Source organism: Punica granatum, chromosome 1 (genome assembly GCF_007655135.1).
Source record: "Punica granatum isolate Tunisia-2019 chromosome 1, ASM765513v2, whole genome shotgun sequence".
Taxonomy (NCBI): Eukaryota; Viridiplantae; Streptophyta; class Magnoliopsida; order Myrtales; family Lythraceae; genus Punica; species Punica granatum.
The window spans coordinates 9306616-9330939 of record NC_045127.1 but is presented as its reverse complement, the minus strand read 5'-3'; the positions used below and the strand labels follow the sequence as shown (position 1 = coordinate 9330939).

At 39.7% G+C, this 24324-nt stretch overlaps 3 protein-coding genes and 1 pseudogene across 3 annotated transcripts; 1 reads left to right on the top strand and 3 right to left on the bottom strand.

Annotated features, from left to right (window-relative positions):
* Positions 1-76: 76 nt before the first annotated feature.
* Positions 77-4663, bottom strand: LOC116192403 (serine carboxypeptidase-like 7). Its single transcript, XM_031520949.1, has 14 exons — positions 4415-4663; positions 3768-3919; positions 3463-3542; positions 3244-3366; positions 2835-2937; positions 2633-2670; positions 2403-2504; positions 2226-2312; positions 1907-2071; positions 1735-1806; positions 934-1052; positions 655-768; positions 505-550; positions 77-361 (listed from the first exon to the last, which is right to left on the bottom strand). Exons 1-14 carry the CDS (start codon positions 4570-4572, stop codon positions 278-280), a joined length of 1443 nt encoding a protein of 480 aa, XP_031376809.1. The 5' UTR covers positions 4573-4663; the 3' UTR covers positions 77-277.
* Positions 4664-5131: 468 nt separating this feature from the next.
* LOC116192402 lies at positions 5132-10235 on the bottom strand (annotated as a pseudogene).
* A 611-nt stretch (positions 10236-10846) lies between these two features.
* On the bottom strand, positions 10847-11651 carry LOC116192404. The gene has a single exon (XM_031520950.1). The coding sequence runs from the start codon at positions 11556-11558 to the stop codon at positions 11067-11069; it is 492 nt and encodes a 163-aa protein (XP_031376810.1). The 5' UTR covers positions 11559-11651; the 3' UTR covers positions 10847-11066.
* A 7475-nt stretch (positions 11652-19126) lies between these two features.
* LOC116193202 (lecithin-cholesterol acyltransferase-like 1) lies at positions 19127-21424 on the top strand. Its single transcript, XM_031521999.1, has 3 exons — positions 19127-19592; positions 20046-20639; positions 20762-21424. Exons 1-3 carry the CDS (start codon positions 19204-19206, stop codon positions 21087-21089), a joined length of 1311 nt encoding a protein of 436 aa, XP_031377859.1. The 5' UTR covers positions 19127-19203; the 3' UTR covers positions 21090-21424.
* Positions 21425-24324: the final 2900 nt, after the last annotated feature.

Sequence of the window (24324 nt, the reverse complement as noted above, 5' to 3'; positions counted from 1 at the left end):
TAGCAGCAGTGCAATCGGCATTTAGAAAGAGAAATCTCGTTTTACGATTACATCACGAAGCAGGGGTCTTTTCAAGTTTTTGTCAAAGTGCGGTAGCATTATCTTCGGAGTATATTTGATACAATGACTGATTGGAATGTGTTCAGGTACATATTCTAAATGAGCGAGCAATATATGATATAATGGCCGAGTTGATATGTGTTCGGGCACAGTTTCTAACTGATCGAGCTTAGCTTGGTCGCCGTGAAACCACAAGAGTTTCTTCAGGAGGTTTGATTTAGAGTGGCTCCTCGGAGATCCACCTCTTGTACATTGCTGAACACTCTTCCGGTCTGTACTCTGGAGCTGTGTGCCCGCCACCCTACAATCAACGCAGGAAAAATCAATATGCCGGTCGAAATGTCAGCAAAAGCTCATCATCATCGCAATAATCCGATAACGTGAGGTGGTTTGCTGCTCTTAATCCTAGTATCAATCCAGTACTTAATAGGAAGTTAGTCTTGCCTTCACCGTGGCGAATGTCATCTGATTGGCATAAGTCCTCGTGTAACTGCCGAATACAGGAAAGTAACAACCAGAGTCGAGTTAACTTCTTAGGTAAAAGCTCGATACTGAGACAAAGTTATAGGACTTGGTTCCGGAGCTTTTTCTTACCCTCCAATCTGTGCTCCGACCATCCACGGCCTCCAGTCATCGACAATGGAGTAGTTCAGAGATCTTATCCATGCTTGAGTCCCCAGGAATGGGACGATCATATCGTGATCTCCGCTGTTGACAAAATGATCAAGGACACACTCGTTTCAAGGAAATTATCTTTCTACCTTTCCAAGGTATTTTTCGCATCAAACACCATTTGAAAATGCCAGAAAGTTATTTCGGACGGGAATCGTTCCGAACCGAGAATGATTTCTCCGTAAGACGAAATAATCTCACCTGTATATGAGAGAACGGCATCCTTGCTTACTCAGGTTAGCATGGTACTGCAAGCTGCTTGTGATTTCGCTTGTGTAGGGCAGCCCAAAAGCACACCTTTGCCATGTCCCTACACTTCCCTGCAATAGTACAAATCCCACCTATATAAAATTACAAAGCCTAACCCAGGCGCTGCGTAGGACGAAGCTTACATTATGTTGAGTGACTTTTAAATTGATGATCAATGAAAATGCAACAAATGGTGAAATGTTATGGTACCACTTCATCGTAGAATTCCAAGAGTCTACTTTTAACCTGCTATTAATTTGCATAAACTTTTTAAATTCGTTTGTAATTATTTATATCAGTTTTGAAATATGGAACAACATTTTTAAAATGTGTAAAAAGTTATATCCATCTTCATATTCTTCCTATTCAGTTTCCTTCTTTAAAGTTGAGTGAGAGAAAATACATAGAAGAGAAGACTTCACGTAAAATATTAGTCGGGTCAGTAGATTTTTTATTGTTTCACACGAAGAATCATATTTAAAATTATCGATATTATATTAACATTAAGGCATTTTGATATTATTTTATATTCACTAAGGATAAAAATTTGAATTTTTTAAAAATATCGCACTTCGTTATGATACTATTGTTACTAGCCAGCGCTTTGTACGAGCCAATCATCTAGTTTACTATAATGTCACTGTCATGTCATGACATGTCGAAGTGTATATATATATATATATATATATATATGTCTGTATGTATGTATATGTATGTATGTATGTAGTTGAAGTTGTCATCATCCATAAGTACCTTTCTTATATGAAGGGCCTTCCGCACATTCTCATCGTTGGTCCATTTAGGTGCAAGAGTGTAACCGTAAGCCTGCAAAACGTTACATGGAACGTAAGGACTCAAACCAACCTATGTAAAGACCAACGACGGGCCTCCTGAGCCCAACATGGCTTATAAGATGCGGAGTTACCCGGCATCCTAAGTCGGGAACAACCGGTGCAGGGGGGTTGTCGCGGAAGACTTGCTCAATAAGAAATCTGACTTTACCGAGCGCTTCTCCCTGCACGGGTGGCTTCGGGGATGCAAATCCGCACAGAGGTTCCAAAATTTGAGCGGTCTGGAGCCCAATAATGCACTGCAAGGCGAAGGACGATACAAACACCGATTATATTCCTAGTTTACCACACTTCAAATTTAATCACTAAGACCGGATTCGATCCGACGTGAGCCCGGGCAATATTTATCGCCAAATAGAATATGGATAAAATTTTATAAAATTAATGCCTTGCCTGATAGTAAGACTGGATGTTTCTTAAGCAGTCTACGTTGCTTGGATCGAAGAATCTGTACTGCCCTTTGCAACTTTTCTGCAATGCCTGAGAGTACATACAAAATTCTCACGATCTGATTGTGATGGGCCTCACGATATGAAAGATACGATCGATCGACGGGTAGTGCAACTGTACCTCGTAGAGCTCATCAGAAATGAGTCCCATCCCGTGGGCGTATGGTATCGGAGAGTTACCGTCGATGACAGGGTCCGTCACTGGGTTCCCCAGCAAGTATCCCTGCAAAACAAATTATGTGTGTACTTTCGAAACTTAAAACTGATTCAACCACAGCCGCTAACCATAATGGATCAACGATCAATCGGTGCAATTTCTGACCGACCTTGTCTAAAGATCGAATTACTAACCTTGATATTCACGTATGGCTTCCGGCCTTCTTCATTTCCTGAAACACGCCATTGTAAGACGAATCAGTTTTTAAAGTAACATAAAATTGACGATTGTTTGCTGAGAAAGAAAATGAATAAATCTTTTGGGCCAATGTGATGAATATATGTATGTGTATATATATAATATATACAAACGCATACAAGTAATATAAAGCAATACCATTGATAATGGCTTGAACGAGAGCTGGGACAGTAAAGCCTGAGTAGGAGTCACCCCCGACGTAGAGAGGACTCGACATGAACTTCGGGTGTCGAATCAACCACTGCCAGTGTTGTTTAAATAATTAATTAATTGATTAATCGATTGTGTTGATTAGTTATATCAATTATCAACCAGAAATTGTATATTATATTATACAATATTAGACGCCATTTCGCGCTACGCATGGATTTTTTCAGACTTTTCTTGCTATTATTCAGTTCATGGGGTGACTTATAATAGTTACCGTTAATCGCGACATAAAGTTATTTATATAATCTAATTAGTTTTCTTCTTAATTGAACTTTAGAAAATTTAATAACTAAAAGTAAAATGTCTCTACAATACAGAGAGAAAACATAGCGTCTACCTTCCTTATGAAGTTATTAAGGTCACGAACTTGTTCGAAATCACCGGTCCGATAAGCAGACGCTTTCGTGGCATAAGAGAAACCCGTACCGACGGGTGCATCCACAAATATAATGCTTGATGCCTAAGAGATTCCAAATCCAATTCAAGAAGCAATTAAAATTTTTGTAAACTGTATTTATATCTTCTAATGTGTCAATGATACAAAAATATACTTAACCTTTGTCCATGAATATGGATTATATACTAACTCGGGCAAGCTATCATTGATGTATTCCTTAATCTTGAAATTTAATGGACCTGCAAACCGAAAATTGAAAACCACAGGGTGAGACAAAGATATGATCTAAACTTTCATTAAAAAACAATCTTAAGAATTTGTACTAATTAGTGGACTCATTTCAGCTAACTCGAGAAGTGATACGAATCTGAGACGGCAATACAAACTGCTGCTCCTAATAGAAGCAAGCAAAGACATGAGGGGCGAGCAGCGATAATGTTCAATGGCGGCTGATCGATATTTACCAATTTCGTAGGCAAGACCGGAGAAGGCGGAACAGCCGGGGCCGCCGGTGAGCCAAACCATGAGAGGGTCTTCTTCTGCATTCCTCTCCGACTTGATGAAGTAGTAAAATAGTTGTATCTCCTCTCTTTCTCCCACTCCCACTCCCACATACCTGTTTGTTCCCATTTTAATTTCCAGTTAATTAATTAATTCTCAATTTTGTATTTTAATTCGCTGTTCTTTCTTAAACCAAATAATTTTTTGTGCAACTTTATAATAAATTTATCCGCTAGTAAATAATTTACATAAATATGAATATATACAAGGAACATCTGCAGATGATTCAACTTTTATAATCACGAAAATTTGAAAAGAACCGATAAACACCGACAACCGACTAACTATTCAGTGAGCATGGTCGAATTACGCTTGATCAGTTTTAAGAGAAACTCTTCCAAAAGCAACCCGATTCAAAAGAAATTATACCATGTTTTTCTTTCTTTCTTTTTTTTTTCGTTTTATTTTTTTTCTTCTATCCGGACGTAGCTGAGTGGCATTGAAGAATATGTTACAAAAACATAAGGAACCATATGTATCTAGCAGTTGGAAAACATGTCTAGAAGATGTTCGGTTTTTAACTAATTCTGAGACGAAGACGATGACTCACCCGGTCTCGAGGTGGAAGGGTAGAGGCCCATCAAACCCAGGAAGAAACTCAACTGTCGATCGGGAGACGACCTGCAGAAGAACAAGAGGAAGAAGAAGAAGCAGCAGAAGCAGCAAAGCAGGCATTGATGTACCACTGCCCCGACTACCAATAGCCATAATTCCCTCCTTCAGTAATGGGCTTCTGCTTCTGTTTTAACCATATATTGCAGAGAGAGAGAGAGTCGTATCGTTGTATGGTTGTGGAAGAAATTTTTAAATGAATATTCTCTATATAAATTTATGGCCCATTGTTCACGTACTAGTGAGCTCATTCATACGTTTTTTATACTCTTATTGGTGTTTCTTTACACCACGTGACGAGGTAGGACCATCAAAGATTTTCACACGAGGACCGCAACGTGACAAAGGGAAGGAGGCATGCAACTAACAGAAGGACGAGAGACATTTTGCTGAGATAGGAAGTTGAAACGAGTGGTTCAAAGAAAGTGATAGCTATTTGGGCTGTACAGCTTTGTATTTGTCTTTTGGAACTTTGTTCTTCGACTTTTTCTTCATTACGAGATGTGATTCACAAGCAGTTGGGCTAACTTATGGCTATACTGCCAAAATTAGTGATGAAGGCAAATTTGTGGGTGCAATTCCTGCTTTCGTACACATCGGTCTTGCTCGGGACAACACGGGGAAAAAATTGGAAGTGAAGGTAAGAACATCAGACTTGCCCAGAAAAACTTTTTCTTTATCAGGTATGGTCATGCAATTTCTACAAAGTACGTTTCAGACACGGGGATTATCTTATCTAGATACAGCATTTCCTTTTTATCAGGTACTATCGATATGGAGGAGCTCACTTGCGCTATGCTACCTATACCAAGAAAGATGCTATAACTGTGTTCGGTATCTCCAGCTATTAAATATGTCAGGTGGAATTGGGAGCAGTTCCCTTGCCAACAGGCACAGAGCTATCAGCAGTCCGCTCGATCTCCACAGGCACACCCTCTTCCTCCTTGCTGCATGCATTTTCGACCTTCAGTTTCTGGCACATAACAATCAACAATGTGCCTCCCCATCAGCCTTTTTCACATTCAGAATGAGCAAATCGTAGAAAGAGATGAATTGGTTTTACTACCCTAAGCTACTCTGTGTTGTGGCTCAGAGACAACCTGCTTTTAGGATGTTTGAGACACTATGATTCGAACAGACAGAATTCGACTACTAAAGGTTATACAAAGATCTTGTAAGATTGAGTGGTGTGCTCAAACCAACCTATCCCATGACCGCATACAGTTTAAAAAAACTTACTTTTGATGGTGCAGATGAATCCTTCGATGTCCAAGTAAACATGTTGGCAAAAATCTTAGCATCTCTCCTGTTGCTCTCAGCTTGAAGTTGTTGCAAGTTCCTATGAAGCAATTTCAACTCCCTTTACAGACAACGATTATCGGCAATTGTCAGAGCACAACAGAAATCCCATTTTGGGATAATTGTAACTGTTTATTTCTTTTTAGTAACCTTCATTTCGTGATCACCGGATATTATATGAATATCTGAATTTTGATGGATTATGTAGGCCTTCTCTTACCTATTAGCAGGATCAACTTCAAGAGCTTTCTTTATGTCCACTTCAGCCAAAAGCAAGTCTGCAGTTTCCATGTAGGCTTGTGCTCTCCTGTACAAGGCTTTCACATTTTGGAACTCAATATCTAGTACCTGAAAATCATTATAAACGAAAAAAATTAAAAATTTAAAAAATGCTCTTTTGCCAGGAGAAACAGAAAACCGAAAATCACAGGAATGAAAGTATATAACGAAATCTACCAAAAAAGAAGGGAAAGAAGAAAGAAGAAAAGGAAAGATATACAATGATGTAACTCCCTTTACTTGATTCCACATTGTATTCGATCACGCACAAATGTCCAAATTACTCAAACAAAACATAAGGAGCACCAAAATTTTCTTTACTAGATATTCCGGTGCTAACAGCTTAGTAATTTTCATCTCAAACAAAATTTTCTTTTACAGTACAGAACATATATGATTTTACACGCATTAATTTTTTTTTTTCCTTTTGATATGGCTGGAGAGAAAATATCATTGTGCATCGCACAGGCTTATGAGGGAGTTCTTTGCACTTCACCTTTGAACACAGATTGATTGCTTCCTTGAAGTCATTCAGTTTAAGGCTACAAGCTGCACCATTTAGCCAGCAATAAACTCTCAATGCTTTACAAGCTTCTGGTCGCCATCCCCAAAATTACCATCTTCACCAACGTAGTCTGCAGCCTGCATGTGAAGTAGAATAATATCTGACCAGATTTGAAGTTTAGAAATGGTTAATTAGCAGGCTTCAATATCATGAAGATGCAAAAAACCGACCTTATCATATTTCTTTGCAGCTCTTTGATACTTCCCAGCTTTAAAAAGCACATTGCCTTCTTCCTTTTTTCTTCCTGCTGCCTCAATTCTCTCAGTATCAGTCATCTCCCAGGGGGCTTTCTCCTTTTCACCAAGAACAAAAAATATAGTAAATACGCATCCTACAAGTTTGAGAATCTTTATGTAAAGGCTTTAACATTGAGAGACCAACTTCAGAGAATTTTCATGCAACAAGAAACAGCCATAAAGTTACGACTTTAAAAAAAAGTGATGAACCAGATTTTATATAGTACTGGCAGAAACTATAATTTTTGGCTATTTTTTAAATAAGCATGCAATGCAGCAGCAGCATCTTCTAGTCTAGCCACAGATTTGATTACGAGTTACTAAATTTAATCAGAGGTCTATCCTTGAAATTGCATGAATCACAGATATGTCATATTATATCTTTTGACTACCTTTATGAAGTCCAGCATTTCTACTTCGTACACTAGGTTTGAACATGGAAGGACAATGGCAAGATCTTGCTGTGCTTCCAGAGTACCAAATCCATATTCATGATTGACACTGACTATTGCATGCTCCCCCTTCTTCATGGTAGCTGCTGCCCGGTCCAAACCTGCGATCACTTGTTCTATAGGTAGCAACATAGACCATCAATAAGAGAATTATCTTAAGATAACATTACAAAAGCATTTGAAAGGATTATGGACGTAATAGATAGAAGTTGACCTTCATCTGTGACAAAGTTTAGAGGCTGCTCCCCATCAAATCCTTTCCTTTCGTATACAGTGCCATCCTCGAGCTGAGCAACATACCTAACTGCAGGAATTCAAAACATTACAGAAGAGACGGCCTATGATATGATGCGATGCCGTAAATATTTCATCATTATATATTTTTGATGAGTCCCAGTTTTGGTAGCTTGAAACCTGCTAAAATGAGCTCATGGACAATTCTGGTAGAATTGACAAGTCAAATTATCTGCATAACTGGTTGTCTGCCTTAACATGCTTTTTGGCATGACATCTTAATTATGGTAAGAAGAAGCTTTCACTGAAAAATGCAAAGAAGGTGGGAAGATAAATACTCAAATGAGTAGAAAAAACATACAGAGAGTTGCCCAAGCTCAAGAAAATGATCAAGCATTCCCTCCCCCCCCCCCCCGGGCGATAAGATCACGCGACGCATTCCATTTCCTTAGCTCCTTACCAAGTTAGATGTTGTCTAGCATCCAATTTGACAGTTTTTAAAATCAATTAAATTAATGTTAGAATACTTACCAGTTACTGATGCACCTTCATTTGCTGTAACTGCCCCTTCTCCTTCTTTCAGTATCTTCTTCAACACCTTCGCATCCCCAGTAATGTCTATGACAGATTTAAAAGACACCAATTGCAAATCAATGCAGAGGGCAGAATTTGATGGGACATTGTGAGGTGCACCACTTAGACAGTTGTTCTCCCCACCGAAAGCATCTGTCATTCAAGTTGGAATGATAAAAACCATAGATTAGATCATGAAATTCATTGCATTCTGAAGAGAGGAAACACAAATTGTTTCTGTCATCAAAACCTGTTCATAAGCACATCAAAAGAACTCGATCCTCAATAAAGGAAAAAAACCACCTAATGACAGAGTACATAGAATCCTGGAGCATATAAAATAGTAGAGCTATGAGTAAAAGATTTGGCAACATACACTGAGGTTGAACCGTCAATATAACCTTCTCTCCTCTTTTCATTGTCATGATTGCCTTGGACAGTGCAGGACAAAGATGACCTGAAAGAAGCAGGTCACAACATTAGTGCAGGAATGACTCAGAGATGCATCATGCGTGTAAAAGACCAATTGACTCCACAAATCATCCAATATCAAGTATGAACTCACCATCCTTTACATAAAACTCAATCCCTTCTTCAGGTGTTTCCCAAACAATGGTACCATCCAGCAACCTTGCTTGATATTTAACTGCATTTTACCAAGAAATCCAATTTACTCAGGCACATGGTAGTGCCCCTGTTACAACGACACAGAAGGAGATTCACGTGATGGCATCTGATTAGAGTGTATATCAGACATTGTACCAAGAACTTCATCAAGATCAGTGGGCTGCTCATCCCTCGTTCCCCTGTCGACGATTTTCTTTATAATCCCACCATCTTTGCATATATCCACAACTGTAATCCATGAAACAAGCTCCACTTCAAACTGTAGAGCAACATTAGGTGGGACATTGTCACGGCCAGCGGCTCCATAACCCAATTCTGGAGGCACTGTAAACAGTGCATGTTCTCCCTTGTTCATTGTTATAATACCATGATCCAGTCCCGATACTACCTGACCTAACATAAAAACATCGCAACAGCTAAGACGGGAGAAGTAAAATCAGACATTACTACTTCTCAAGCCACTTAATTAAACATCCTACAAGCTCCCTTTTCACAAATGGTACCCCTAGTTGTTCCAATGCAACAAATGACACCACACTGTCCATTTGGCAGGTGATGACCAAATGTTCAGAGCTGATAAAAGACCAATTTTCGGAACATTTGCAGAATGGCATGATCTCTTCTTACCATGGCCAAGCTTAAATGTCAAAGGTTCATCTCTATCTCTCATAGAATCGAACCTGGTTCCATCAAGTAGAGTTCCCACAAGATGCACTGCGTAAAACCAAACAACCACATTCCCGAAAATGGGAACGTTAAGCCACATGAATCTCGAGAATCAAACGTACATCATAAAATTCACATGCCAAACACAACGGACATGTAAACAAGCTACACGTCAAGCCTCCTTCCAGACCACACCATTAGCAAGTCATACATTTTCCGACCAAAAATAAATAAATTATACCAGTGACTTCGTCTCCAAACTCGGGGGTCTCCCAACCGCGGCCTCGCCTGAGGAGCTTCTTCCGGAGGCCGCTGCCTCTCAGCTCTCTCTCCTCGCCGACCTTGAGAGGCGGCGCCGACTCGATCACCTCGCCCGGCTCTTCGTCCAGCTCATCGTCGTCTTCCAACTCTGGCAGGCGGCCCCCTTTCACCGCCACCGACGAAGCCGCCGCCATAACTCAACGCAGCTGGTAGAACGAAGATTCCGAGCTTTCTTGATCGAGAAATGTGGGTTTTGAGAGCTCAGCTGAGAATCTGAGACTCGGACGAACTGATCGGAGTGCTCACTGAAAGTGGGAAGCTCAGCGGTCGGGCCACGAATCAATGATGTGGCGGTAGGGTATAATCGTAATATTGTCGAAATCGTTTGGGGGTTTTGGTAATTTGGACATTGGGGGACATACCTTCCGGACAGTTCAGAAAGCCCACTAAGCCCATTTAGCCCAAAGGAGAAAGATCGGCCCATGCCCACACTGTAGCAACCAGGCACCGACCGCGCATCGGTTGTCTTCGGCCATATAAAATCGGACAAGAAATTAACAGATAAACCGGAACGGGGAGCTTTTATGATCATTTCAAGCGATGAAATTTTCATTTCGAGACCTCTGAGGTCATGTTCGAGTGACATGTTCGGTGTCAGTCAAAACTGATATTGACGGTGACAAAGTGGGAGTCATCGTAGTTTCAAACGAGTTACTATCCATAATGTTCGGTTGGTATTAGGTAGTAAGAAAGACTGTGACATTTGGCGTGGGGTGGATAAGATAAAAGTCAACTGTGTGGATGAAAACTCTGACCAAAGAAGATTACCACTTGGAGCTGCCGAAAATAGACTTCAAGCTACAAAATTTATGTCCTTTTGATCGGATAGGATTGCCACGAAAGCCAAATGAATTCTTAGCCGACGGCAGTGACGAAGATTCATCAGTTAACCTACGTATTTAGGATTCACAGATGGTATCAAGATATCGATCTTAACATACTACAGAGATATGATTAAACAGACGGCATACATTTATCACATAAGGAGCTATATTTCCTCGATGACGAACCGAGATAGACCCGATTGAGTTACACTAGTGCCGTGTCATTTCCATACCGTGATCTCGCACCCAACACTGGTCGGATCCTCGTCCCGTTAAGGCTTAGGCAAGTGAGTGCATGTACGAAGCGATCAATGATAATTTGATATCATTAATAAGAGTACACTTAGAAAGATCATGAATTATCAAGACAAAACACATCGGCCCGATAAGAGGAGACTGGCTCGGACAAGGCCGAGGCACCCCGCCACTCAGGGCTGAATGGGAAAAATTGCCACTACCTCGACCCGAAATCCCAACTGCATCCCGACTTAACAATCATCACCTTCCAGGTGACTCAGAAGACAGCAGTGCTACTACGACTAGCTGCATCAGCATAGCTCCTGCTCCTCCTCGCGTACGTATTGAGCTCGGCAGGCTTCAAGCTGTCCTCGTAGCTCCCTTCTTCGCCGAACTCGGAGGCCTTCTCCTCGTCGATCCGTCCCATGCCCACGCTGCAACTCTTGCTCATCGTCGACCCCGGCTTGTCCAACTTCGATCCCTTCAGCAACGTATCCAGATCGATCCGATCGCTTCCCAGGCTCTTCATGGAGGCGGCCCTGAGGAGCTCCTTGAAGTCGTCGGTGTCGTCGAGCCTCCCAGAGCCCATGCTGAAGCTCCTCGGGAGGGCATCGTAGTGGCCGCCAGGGCAGCCCACGTTTCCATGCCCGATTGAGGCCGCGCAGCTGCCCATGCTCCGGACATAGAGGTCGCGCGCCCTGCACAGAGCCCTGACAGGCACCTTGATGATCCTTAGGAACATGCTCTGATGGTTCTTGTTGGGTCTCATTCTTCCTGCATTGATTTGGTGATTACTTTCTTGGATTTGGGGGAAGTAATGTGCTTTATATGGAAGAAATATTTTGAGAGGAAATATGGGAATGTTATATATGTCCATATATATATATATATATATATAAAGATGTATACAAGAAAATACAAAGTATTATGCTTAACGTACCACGTGTGCTGTGTCAGCAAACATATAAAAAATTTATTTTTATCAACAATCATTTTTATGGTGAGCTACTAAAAATTGAAAGAAATTAAATAATACTATTTGACTCGTGATATTATCACATAGTACACTCGTTACATATAAAACTTTCTCGACAATTGGGCTGCTTAAAATATTGACCACCGGTGATGTAATACGACAACTTAAAAATCGAGTGGTATTGAAAAACGAGGTTCAATATTGCTCTCAACTTTCACACGAATCACTTGTGACCATTATGATGAGTTCAAAAATCTACATTTAAATAAAACCTAATTGGATAATAATGGTTAACATCTCAAAAGAAATGAACATGATTAATTGAATCCGGAAAGTCAGACAACACATATCGAGTTAGCGTGTCGTGTTGAATCGTATGCTTATACTAGATGGTATACAGGTATCTCTAATCAGGGGGAAGGGTTTGGTAAGCGAAATTGATGGGACGTACGGGTTAGAAAGGGCAAAGGAAGGTTTGGTGAGTAATTGAGTGGGGGAGTGAACAAAAGCGATGTGCGGTTTTGGACTCTCTTCGGAAGCCCGTTGGTTTAGAAAAAAACCATTTACGACATGAAACTGAGCATATGGAGAAGATAAGAACAAAGAACAGTGATATATATATATATATATATATATATATATTTCCAGCATTATTTTGCAATTAAGGACACAGCCGAAATTTGGGAAGAAATGATCCTTCGTGTGAGTATAGTTGCTTGAGTAGTAATTAGCATTCTATATACTTTAAAGCCACCTCAATTAATTAGTGCCCGTATGCGATCTCAAAGGAGCCACCAGCCCTACACCGACCTTGTTAAAATTCATATCGTATGTACAAGAAGAATTTCCGTAGTACATAGAAATGGTAATTCTTTTTTGCCCTGCATATTTAAGCATTCAATCGATCGGTTATTTGAAAACCAACTTGAGCAGCTCGTTAGACATGGGTGTTGTAACTCTATGATACCCGATTTGAGGTTTCGGCTTTGGCCCGTTTTGCTGGTTCATAGGATGAACTGAGTGATCATAATAACTTTCGACAGCTAACTTTGTTGTCCGCGGTTTGCATAAATAACCCCCTGCTAGCTTTCATTAATGTTCTCATTTGCACCGATATGCCACGGTATATATTTCATGAACGATAAGAACTTTTGTTATCATGAAGTAAGAGTTGATTGATCCTGAACATGAGTTTTCGACTCTCCCCAGTTTGTTAGGTTACATAATCATGCTAGCTAGAAATCTCGACTGAGTAAATCTTATGTTCTTAAACTGTTTGCTGTCATATAATATTATGATTATCAATTTCCACATATAAGTACTCAGAGAAATAACAATAATTAATGGGGAAGGTGTGACTTAAGGTAAAAGAGACATCTCAAAATTAAAAATTGTGGTACGTAGTACTAGTAGAAAAGGGTTTAATTTGGTCATGCTGTTAGATAGACTAATTAGTTGATTAAGCAATAATTCATTAATAATTTGCCCCGAAAGCGACCTGGACGCTTCTTGGTCATGATCAATTACGATGATTATTATTTTCGGTGAGACTCCGTTGGTTTAATTCCTCGTCCAATATATTGTTGAACTAATTTCTCTCCGCACATCAATTTATCAGTCACTATTTGCTTTTTCAGTGGGTTTGAAATCCTTATATTATAGGTTAATTCACTGTCAATATAGTTTTATCAACTACACTACGCCCCGTACCACATCTCATGATTTTTCGATGATTTTATCGGAAATTCTAGCATTTAGTCACGAAAATATCAGTCGGCGGAGTGTCAAAGCTCTGCGCACTTGGAGAACAACTTTTTATACAAGCGCCAAAAGTTTTGGCTTAAATTTCGTACACATGCAAAAAAAAATTTGCACTTAAAGAATAGTGTTTCGCATTAGTGTAAAAAATCAGTACAAAACATTATTCTTCTTACCAATTTTAAGTGAGGTTACGGAAGTGCAATAGGACTAATAACCTTGGGCTAGAAGAAGCCGATACCATGCTCTTTAGCGAGCTCCATAGCCTTCCCTCGGCAAATGCTCAAGCATGAGCTCCGTATCGTCTTCCTAGGCCCTAGATAAATTAGTACCACGGACTTCTTAGAATTACCTCGGATCGCATCTGAGCAACTTGTTTTCTGATATGCAGGATCCTCATAAGAGGCAAGCATAATGCATACTTAGGTCAGCTCCTATATTGAAGAACTATGTAGAATCCAAAGCTCTTCTTCTTCTGGCTGCATCATCATCATTGTTTGGAACATATGAGGGGTAGACGGCTTCGGGCTTTGGATAGGTTTGTGGTCAAATGTGATCCTAACATTTCCATTAGTTTTACGGCGGAACTTGGGTTCGATGACTAGATGGGTTGAGCATTTTTGGTGAAAACACTCGTAGTTGGTTATCCATTTATCTGGGAGCAGTTTGACTAGGTCCTATTTGGAGATCTGGCGGGTGACGTGGACACACGTGGGTGCGTTCATAGAGTCCATCCAAATCATGAGAGCCTCTTCAAACCCTGGAACAGAGAGATCCTGAGCATGGTTCTGAACTCAGTAGGCCATCTAGTAGTGGAGGGTGGCTGAGACCGAATCTTGAACCTGTAGGGCTCCAGTGATCGGGAGCTTGACCTTAAGGGCTGCAAGTAGTCTTGGATCCGAGAGCACCATGTTGAAGTTCGGGAAAAGGGTGACAAAGACTGTCTTCGTGTTGAGGGTAGTCTCTATTGTCCCTATACGTGAGTGTTGTATTCCTAAATCCTGGTGTCTAGCAGGGCCATTTGGGTAACAACGAGCAAGCCCTTCCTGCCATGGTAGCTGAGAGCAAGTCTGATTGCGTCGAAGTAGAGGTGAGTGTAACCTTCAAAGATCCGTTGTCGAGGGAACTCTGGTGGGATCTGTAAGGAAATGAATTATTCAGCCTCAGAAGCTTGAATCGGGTGCTAATTAAACCTCGTCGATTGAACGTACTCTTTTACACGGTGAGGGGATTGACTGATTAGATGTTGAATGCTTCCTATGAAAGAGAAAACAGTCGGTTTAAAAAAAAGGCGGTGTATAGGTTTATGAGGGGTAGATCAGTCGTAGAAATCTTATCGTCCTCACTGAGATAGGAAACCTTATAGAGGGCGTCTAACTTATGTCCAAAGAACTTTTGGAACGGGTCTCAACGGAGAGTGTAGCATCGGTAGTTTGAGGAGTTTTAGTAGGGTCTGGGCATCAGGAAAGGAATGTTTTAGTAGTATTAATAGCAACTAGGCTCTGATACCAATTCTAGGTGCGGCTAAGGAAGTGCAATATGACTAACAACCTAGGGCTAGAAGAAGTCGATACCATGCTCTTTAGCGAGCTCCACAGTTTTCCTTCGGCAAATACTCAAGCACGAGCTTTATATTGTCTTCCCAGGCCCTAGATAATAAGTACTATTGATTTCTCAGAATTACCTTGGATCACATTTAAGCAACGTGTTTTCTGATGTACAAGATCCTCATAAGAGACAAGCACAAAGCATACTTAAGTCAGCTCATGTTATTGCAGAACTACTTAGAATCTCAAGCCCTTAGCCCCGAACAAGAGAATTTAGAAGATTGTATTGAGATAGAGTGTATTAGAAATATTATCTGATTTCCTCTTGTTTATCAATTATAGAGTCGAGCTACCGTTATATAGGCAAAGCTTGAACAAAATGATAGCAAGATATTTTAATGCAGCAGATACCATGGCCTATCATTATGATTGAGGCCGACTTTACATGATTGATATTATTGGCTTGATACAATGGCCGACATTAATAATTCTATTAGCCTGATAATACAAAGCTCAAATAGTCAGTGGAGATAACGGGGAATCTCCATTATTTTCGAAACGACTCATAAAATGGTGACATGTCGGGGTTAGGGTCATCTTCAAGTGAGTACCACCACAGCTTTTCCCAAGGCCACTATTCTTTCATGTTTAGGTCTTCTTTAGTCACATCTTTCCACCAGTTTTCTTCAGACATTGTTGGTTGAAGTCAGTTGGCTGAGTCTCGCATATCATTATTGCGAGAATTAGGTCCTAGTTGGTCATAAGCGGGAGCTGGTGGTTGAGTCGTGGTGTCAGCTGGTGGATTCAAGTCCAGCTACATGAAGGCCTCTGAATTTAGGGAGTTTGGATCTTAGGAGTCCAATGGAGTAACCGGGTTATCTTTGCTGTAATCTTTAAGGGCCCCTTGAATTATGGGCTCGGTTAGTAGATAGTCACCTGGATAGTCCAAAGGGACTTGGACGGTTGCAGATGGCTTGATGACCTAGGGAACTACTCCATTCTTTTCACTAATTATCCTCTAGAATTATCGGTATTGGTTTTCGAGATCTAGGATATTTGTGGTGAAAGTTTTCCACACCTCAGAGGAATAGGTTAGTTGAAACCCCGCTGGTTTTCCCTGTGCTCGGGGTGATCTTCCAAGTCTAGGAACCATACTCCAAAGTTGCTTGAACAGAATAATGGTGTGTTTATGCAGCTGAGGATGAAAGGGCACTCTCTTGACTGCTTCCTTAAAGAGCTGTTTGCACTGATAGATTGATCAAAATCATTCTAAGAACTTGACAAATGAGTATCCGAGTTCCTATCTTTAGTGGGATAACTGAACATCTCCATATCTGGGAGGTTGCGGTTGAGGAAGTTAAGCATTAAAATATCTTGTTGTCACCTTGATTGAGCTTCACCTTTATAACAGGTAGCTCCGCTCTGTAATTGATCAACATGAGGAAATCAGAGAAAATTTTCAATACACACTCTCTCAATATGATCTTTTGAATTCTCTCGTTTTGGGCTGGGGGCTTAGGATTCTAGTGATTCTTCAATACTAGGAGTTACCTAAGTATGTTATGTACGAGCCTCTTATGCGGATCATGCACATCGGAAAACAAGTTACTTAGATGTGATCCGAGGTAATTCTAGGGAATCAATAGTACTAATTATCTAGGGCCTGGGAAGATGATAAGGAGCTTTTGCTTGGGCATTTGTCAAGAGAAGGCTGTGGAGCTCGCCAAAGAGCTTGGTATCGGCTTCTTCTAGCCTTAGGTTGTCAGTCCTATTGCACTTCCTTAGCCTCATCTAGAATTGGTATAAGAGCTCGGCGCAGATATCTCCCTGAAGAAAGCCTTCCTCTCCAATATCCTAGCTCCTCTATCAAGGGGTACTGAACGAGCTTTGTAAGATAGGAGAAGAAGAGTCATCAACTACACAGTCAATGAAATTCAGCAGAAAGTTCACTTAGCTCTCGATGACATCTGCAGGAAAAAGTAGCTCATAGAGTACGTGAAGGGAGACAAAGCTATGGATCAAGCGCGTGGAAAGCCAGAGCTATACATCAAGTGTTCCTCGAGAGACATAAATTGCAGCTACTCTACCAAGAAGAAGAAACACTATAAGAATTGGTTGACGAGCAACATATTGTACAAGAGAAAATGTTGTTTACGAAACATTATTTTTGTCCAACAAGTTTCCGCATAAAAAAAAATAATGTTTCGTTCTGAATTTTTTTTTATGAAATATTTGAACTAAAGTGTGAAAATTTTTTGCACAACTGTCCTTTCATTTAGTACAGAAGAAATTCTCATAAAACATTATTTTTGTTGTCCAAAAAGTTTTCAGAGGAAGAATAATGTTTTGTACAGACCTCACACATACACGGAATGTTATTCTTTAAATGCTAAACTGTGTCGTACTTATACAGAACTTCTCTGAAAATTCGCACTTATCATTTGGCCGGCTGAGCCATCCACGACTGCATGCTAGAATTTCTGCGATTTTATTATTATCATAAAGACTGGACTGGAGATAGTTAACTGTTGAGATGAGAAAAGAAATGAAGAAGAGCAAGGAAAATTCTATATCGATTCCACGTGGTCCAATCTTTTGCAATGTCGTGGGTTGAATAGATTTTTCAAAAGCTGACTCAGCCTTGACCATCGGCTAACGACAATCATAATATGCGGAAGCACCAGGTCTAGAAGGGGCACAGAAAATTGGAGTCCCCGTATACAACAATTTGATCGACAATCAATTCGTATATACAACAAGGAGAGGAGATCCTTACGATTTGATTGAAATTGATGAAAGAGTTGGAGACAACAACGTATTATCGCCATTGTTTAATTTCGAACCGTTAATCGGTAAAACTGACTTTTCTTGCCTGTGGTATTGGAGCGCAATATTTAGACCCTGTCCAACTCTTTCAAAGAAATCGACCCATTGGAGCAAAGGAAAGAAAAAAAGAAAAAGTAAAAAAGTGAAGTTATATTTCAACCTTTAGATAAGCAGGTTGCAGTGAGATTGATCAGCAGCCTTGTGTTGGACTGCAAGTAGACCGGTGAGTATTCTTTGATGATGAAAAGTTGCGAGACAAAAGGAGTTGTTGATCAGTTGTCAAGAAGGTGGTTCAAAGGCCGAGACAAATTTCAAGAAATGGCAGCATGCTTACATTAACAAAAACATTCTCAGTACCAAAACGGTGTAGCTCAGTAATATATGTTTTCAAAATAATTTAAAATTTTCAGATTATATACTCAATAGAATTATGCATACCATTTTATTAACTATTACGAATTCTATTTTATTATACTTAGATTCATGGTCCTTCATATATATATATATATATATATATATATATATATATAAAGACATTCTTAATCGACAACATTTGATTTTATGAAAGAAATTCTCGGCCTTCTCTGTCTCTTTCATTGAAATTCTAACTTCATATGGTATTAGTGTGACATATTGGGAATTTACAATTTAAATATTTAGTATTTTAGCTCAAGTTTTAAGTACTTTTACTATTTGTGATGGACCGTACAAAATATAAAATACTTAAATCAATATATTAAATACTTGAACTGAAAGTATAAGTATAAAACACTTGTACTACTTGAACTAAAAGTATAAGTAAAATAAAGTATCGGACATTTGAATTGAAAATACTAAATGTGTTACCGTGATTCAGTATCATGTTAGATGACACATATCCTTCTTTCATATAATTATAATATTTTCTTGCCTCCATAAGCCATGCAGGTTGACGGGAAATGCCACAAATTTCAGTATTTGGGTAATAAACTATCTGCGAGGTGTACGACCTACGAGGGCAACAAATATTTTGATGGTCGACGGGATCGGCCTGGCCACCGTAACCTCGGAGAGTTCCAAATGGCTAGCCCTTGGGCCCATTACTTATTTTAATGGGCTCTTATTGGGCCGGCCCGTTTACTATTTCGAAATTATTAGTGTCCGATTATCCAGAGTACCCACCCGACCCGACTGAGAGAATCGGACCATCGGCGTCGTCGCACTTTCTCCGCCACACAATTGCTGTCCCATCCCACGATAATGGAGAAATCGCCAAATCCTCACTCCCCTGTCGCCCCTCCCCGCCTCTTCAATCAACTGAAGACGATATGGGGAAGAGCCCACTCGTCCTGACGATTACGACGGCTGCGATGCTCTGCTTCTGCGCCTGCCAAAGCGGCGGAGCCGCCCTCCACCCGGTGATCCTGGTCCCCGGGAGCGGCGGGAACCAGCTGGAGGGGCGGCTAACGGCGAAGTACAAGCCGCCCAGCTGGCTATGCAGCCGGGAGGTGGCACCCGGGTGTTGCGGCCGCGGGTGGTTCCGCCTATGGTTCGACCCGAGCGTGCTCTTGGCTCCGTTCACGAAGTGTTTCGCTCACCGGATGACACTGCACTACGACCCGGAGAAGGATGATTACTACAATGCCCCTGGGGTCGAGACCCGGGTCCCGCACTTTGGGTCCACCCGGTCGCTTCTATATATGGATCCTCATCTCAAGTAATCTTTCTTAAAACTCATGTTTATTTTCCGATTATTAGGGAGATTTATGTACCTAACAATAATAAGAAAAGCGAAATAATGATAGAGGAATCAGTTTTTTTCTTTTTTAGATATCAGTAATTTTTTATTATATATGTTCGTTTAAAGAATAGAGAAAGTGAATAATTAAATGCATATAAAAGTTTTGTTAACGAGAACCAAATTGAAAATCAAGTCGATCACTTATAAAACTGCACTGCCCTTCCTCGGAATCGATTAGTTTTAATAGATGGCAGCTAGAGAACTTTGTTTTTCTGGCACATTGAGTAATCTCAAACACACTATAATAAACTCATTGTGCACGAAAGGTGAGGAAATTCCTCTCCGCGTGCTGAAATTGTTTTGATCAATCATTTTTAGTTTTATTTTTGGGTATCATTTTGATCAGTTGAACTATGTATATGTTGACAGGCATGTTACGGCTTACATGGGACCGTTGGTGGATTCTCTCTGTCGGATTGGCTATGTGGACGGGCAAACCCTCTTCGGTGCCCCTTACGACTTCCGGTATGGCCTTGCAGCCGATGGCCACCCGTCGCGCGTGGGTACCAAGTTCCTTGGTGACCTCCGGGACCTTGTTGAGAGAGCCAGCGCCTCCAATGGAGGGATGCCGGTGATCCTCCTCTCTCACAGCCTAGGCGGGCTCTTTGTCCTCGAGTTCCTCCGTCGGAACCCACCCTCGTGGCGGCGGAAGTACGTCAGGCACTTCATAGCCCTCTCCGCCCCATGGGGTGGTTCTGTGGAGGAGATGCTTACTTTTGCCTCTGGGTACACCCTCGGGGTGCCCCTGGTGGATCCGCTCATTGTTCGAGGCGAGCAACGGAGCTCCGAGAGCAACTTATGGCTCCTCCCAAATCCTGTCGTGTTCGAAAGTACGAGGCCGCTCGTGATCTCTTCGAGTAATGTTTCTTACACCGCGAAAGACATGTCACAGTTCCTCACCGACATCGGATTCCCTGAAGGCGTCGGTCCGTACAAATCCCGAATAGTTCCTTTAACCGAAAGGTTGTTTGTCCAAAAATTTCAAAAACATAATATTAATTACGGCTGCATAGACGTACATCGAGTAACTAATGAGCACATGAGTCCATATCTAACATGCGTTTCATCCTCTAATCTAATAACAGGTTGAGTATGGCCGCGCCGGGAGTGCCTGTGACTTGCATAGTTGGGTCCGGGGTGAGGACGCCCGAGACACTGTTTTATGACCAGGATAGAGGGTTCAACGGGCAGCCGGAGGTGGTCTATGGGGACGGAGATGGGACGGTCAACATGGTGAGCTTGCTGGGCCTAGAAAGACTGTGGAAGGACGAGACGGGCCAGGAATTGAAGGTTATAAAGCTCCCCGAGGTTTCTCATACATCCATACTCAAGGAACGAGGTGCGCTCGAAAAGATAATGGAAGAGATATCTTATTTGAATTTCCACGATAAAAAAGCTATTGCATCCTCTTAAAAGTCATACAGATGTAATCGCTCTTCTGTAAAAGGGGAAAAAAAATCATTTTTATCGATGAGTTAATTACATAGAAAAATACGATCTTTGTATTTTTTTTTTGAATATAACATGACTTTTAGAAAATAGTACGAAAAGACACTGCTTTTGTTTTTTTTTTATTATTATAGCACAACTTTTAATAGTATTATGGAAATGCACGAACTTTGTATATTTTCTTAAATATATCACGACATTTAAAAACTAGCATAGGAATGCAAGGTCTTCAGGCACGATCTTCTTTTTTAATGTGCTACAATTGCAACTAAATCTAAATGTCATACCTTTGTGTATTATTTTTTAAATGTCATGATATATTTAGAAAAATGTACAAAGATGTTACTTTTCTAACTGATTAAGCCTTTATCCATTGATGATACTGTACAATGATAACATATAACGAGTTTTTGATAATAATATGAATGAACGGAGGGGGTGACGAGAAGGTATTTGGACAGTTGCATAGGCCCTTTTGATTCTTTTATTTAACATCAGATCACTTTTGGTAAACTTTTGAATTGAGGGCTCGTTTAATATGACAATCACTTCGTTTCGTTTTGTCAAAATTATTTCTCTTTTTTATCCAAATTTCTTCTTTTTTTTTAACTCACTTCCTTTTTTCTTTGTGAGTTTCGAGAATATCCCCATTCATAGATCTGAGATCCACGACTATGAATGGAAAGGTTCAAATGATCAACTTGACAATCGGTTTTTAGAATCAATAGGTCTTCAAATTGTTCATTTGACAAAATTGAAACCATTATTATTGGACGATCATGATACTTCGCAAAAATCGAAATTATTGATCAATGGAGGTACAATATCACCATTTTTGCTCAGTAAGATACCAAAGTGGATGATTGACTTATTCCATATTAGAAATAATTGCAGGAAATCTTCTTATTCCTATTTCTCAATGTATTCCACGATCAAGGCAATTGGTTGAATCCCTTGAAACCTTCATGGAAGTTCATTAAAATCTTCTTTTTATACACTTGAAACCTTCATAGAAGTTTATTAATATCTTCTTTTTATAAAAGCAAATCCACTTCGATTCTGGAATAATCAACATCACTTATGCTTCTATTGCAACAAAAGATTCCCTTTTTTATGTGGAAAGAGTCCGTAAGGTGTGTTTGGATTTAGAAATTATTTTAACTCAACTCAACTCCACTTATCTTCAATTTAATAACACAATTATTACTTTTTTAAAAAAAAAATTTAACCATTCAATTCAATTTTTAATACTAAATTCCATCAATTATTCATTACTTTTTTTACAATTCAACAACACAATCATTACTTAATCATTATTTTATCTCAACTATTCATTACTTTTTCACACTTTTTCTTATAATTCAACAACACAATCATTACAAACCAATTAAAATCAAAACTCAACTTAAGTCAACTCTAATACCAAGCACATTTGATTTTACATTGGGTGATGCCACCACAGTTGATTAAAAAAATCACTGTGGTTGTTCTTTTTTTAGCCATTGGATAGGATTAAGTAAGATCTAAACCGTACATATGTCCAAATTCTTTTATTCAAAGATTCACCCATCAATCTTTTAACTTTCGTTATTTTTACCATGCATTTTCTCAACGATGCCCAGTCGCGTCCATGAACGAGTCAAATCCAGTTCAATTTTGAACCAAATTAAAACGATATTCTCGAAGACTCAACTGACAATGCTCGACTCTCTCCAACATTAAGCTGCGATTATTGACTTTGAGATATAAATTAAAGAGATTAGGAACATATGTAAATGGAAGAACACACATAAGCGATGCCCATTTATCGTAATCAGACTCGTATATGCTTGCCTTGAGGTTGTTCTCATCTCGCGGTGGAAGTTCATGGGACGCTTCACCTTCCCCATCAGCAAAACATCAGCAGGGTCCATAATTTTTAATAAAAAAGATAAGCATCGGAATTGGTGTTTTATTATTATTTTTTTAATGAATGAAATTGTTGTTTATTTAATTGAATCAGTAAATTGTTGTTCGTTTTAATATCGAACCGGATTTGATTCGCTCACTGCTCACTGAGAATATGCGTGGTTAAAAATATCGAAAATCAAAGATTGAGAAGTGAATCTTTAAGTAAAAGGAATTTGAACATGTAAACGGCTTGGGTCTTAAGTAATCCAATCCAATGGCTAAATAAAATCATCATGATAATTTTTTTTGCAACCAATCATGGTAAAATTTCCCTTTTACGCCACTCACAGTAATAAATTTGGTATTTTCATTTCCATTATTTAATATTTCAATTTAAATACTTCAGTTATAGTGTTCCTGCTTTTAGTACAAGTATTATTTATTTTTATTTTTAATTTAAGTATTTAGTATTCCAATTCAAGTGTCATTATAAATAGTAAAAGTACCAATTACATATTTGAACTTAAATACTAAACACTAAAACTAAAATATCAATTATTATGTCGCTCTAAGATACTATTATGCTAGAATTTTCCTTTTATGAACTCTCCTTATCTCTTTCTTATCCTTTTTTCACATTTGTTGGATTTGTTTGTCCTCACATCTGCATACTTACACCCTGTATATGTAGTCTGAATCTCTGATGAATGATTTCCTCGTAATTTACAGAGATGCAATATTAATTGCACGAAATTACCTTGTATATGAACATTGACCTTGACCCAACATTTAAAACAAGCTCATGTTACACGCTCGCATTGCTTGGAGCTAGTCGGCCGTCAACGTTATAATCATCAAATTCCATACCGAGGTGTAGATTATCTTTTATTGGTCGGAAATAATATTATATTGTCTGAGAAAGGGCTCGATAATTGCATGCTGCTTTTGCGTCCTAACCATAAAAGATAGGTTCAATTCCTCCCATTCAGAAAGGGGGGCGGGGGGAGTTCAGTTCTTCCCACATTACAAAATAATTACCCACAAAAGATAGGTTCACTATGCACGTAGATCATGTTGGTTCATCACTGTAAAATTATTAGGAGATCCAATTGAGAAAGGCTAAAAAGGATACTCGATTTTTATATACATTAACATGACATGCATGCACGGTCTGCGTGAGTCAACGAGCTCAGAGAAATGTATTTCGAACCGATAGTACAAGATGCACGAATTTGAACTACCGCGAGGGACGTCTACTTAGACATTCTTTATGGACCAGACAGGTCACGATACTTCAAAAGGCTACATG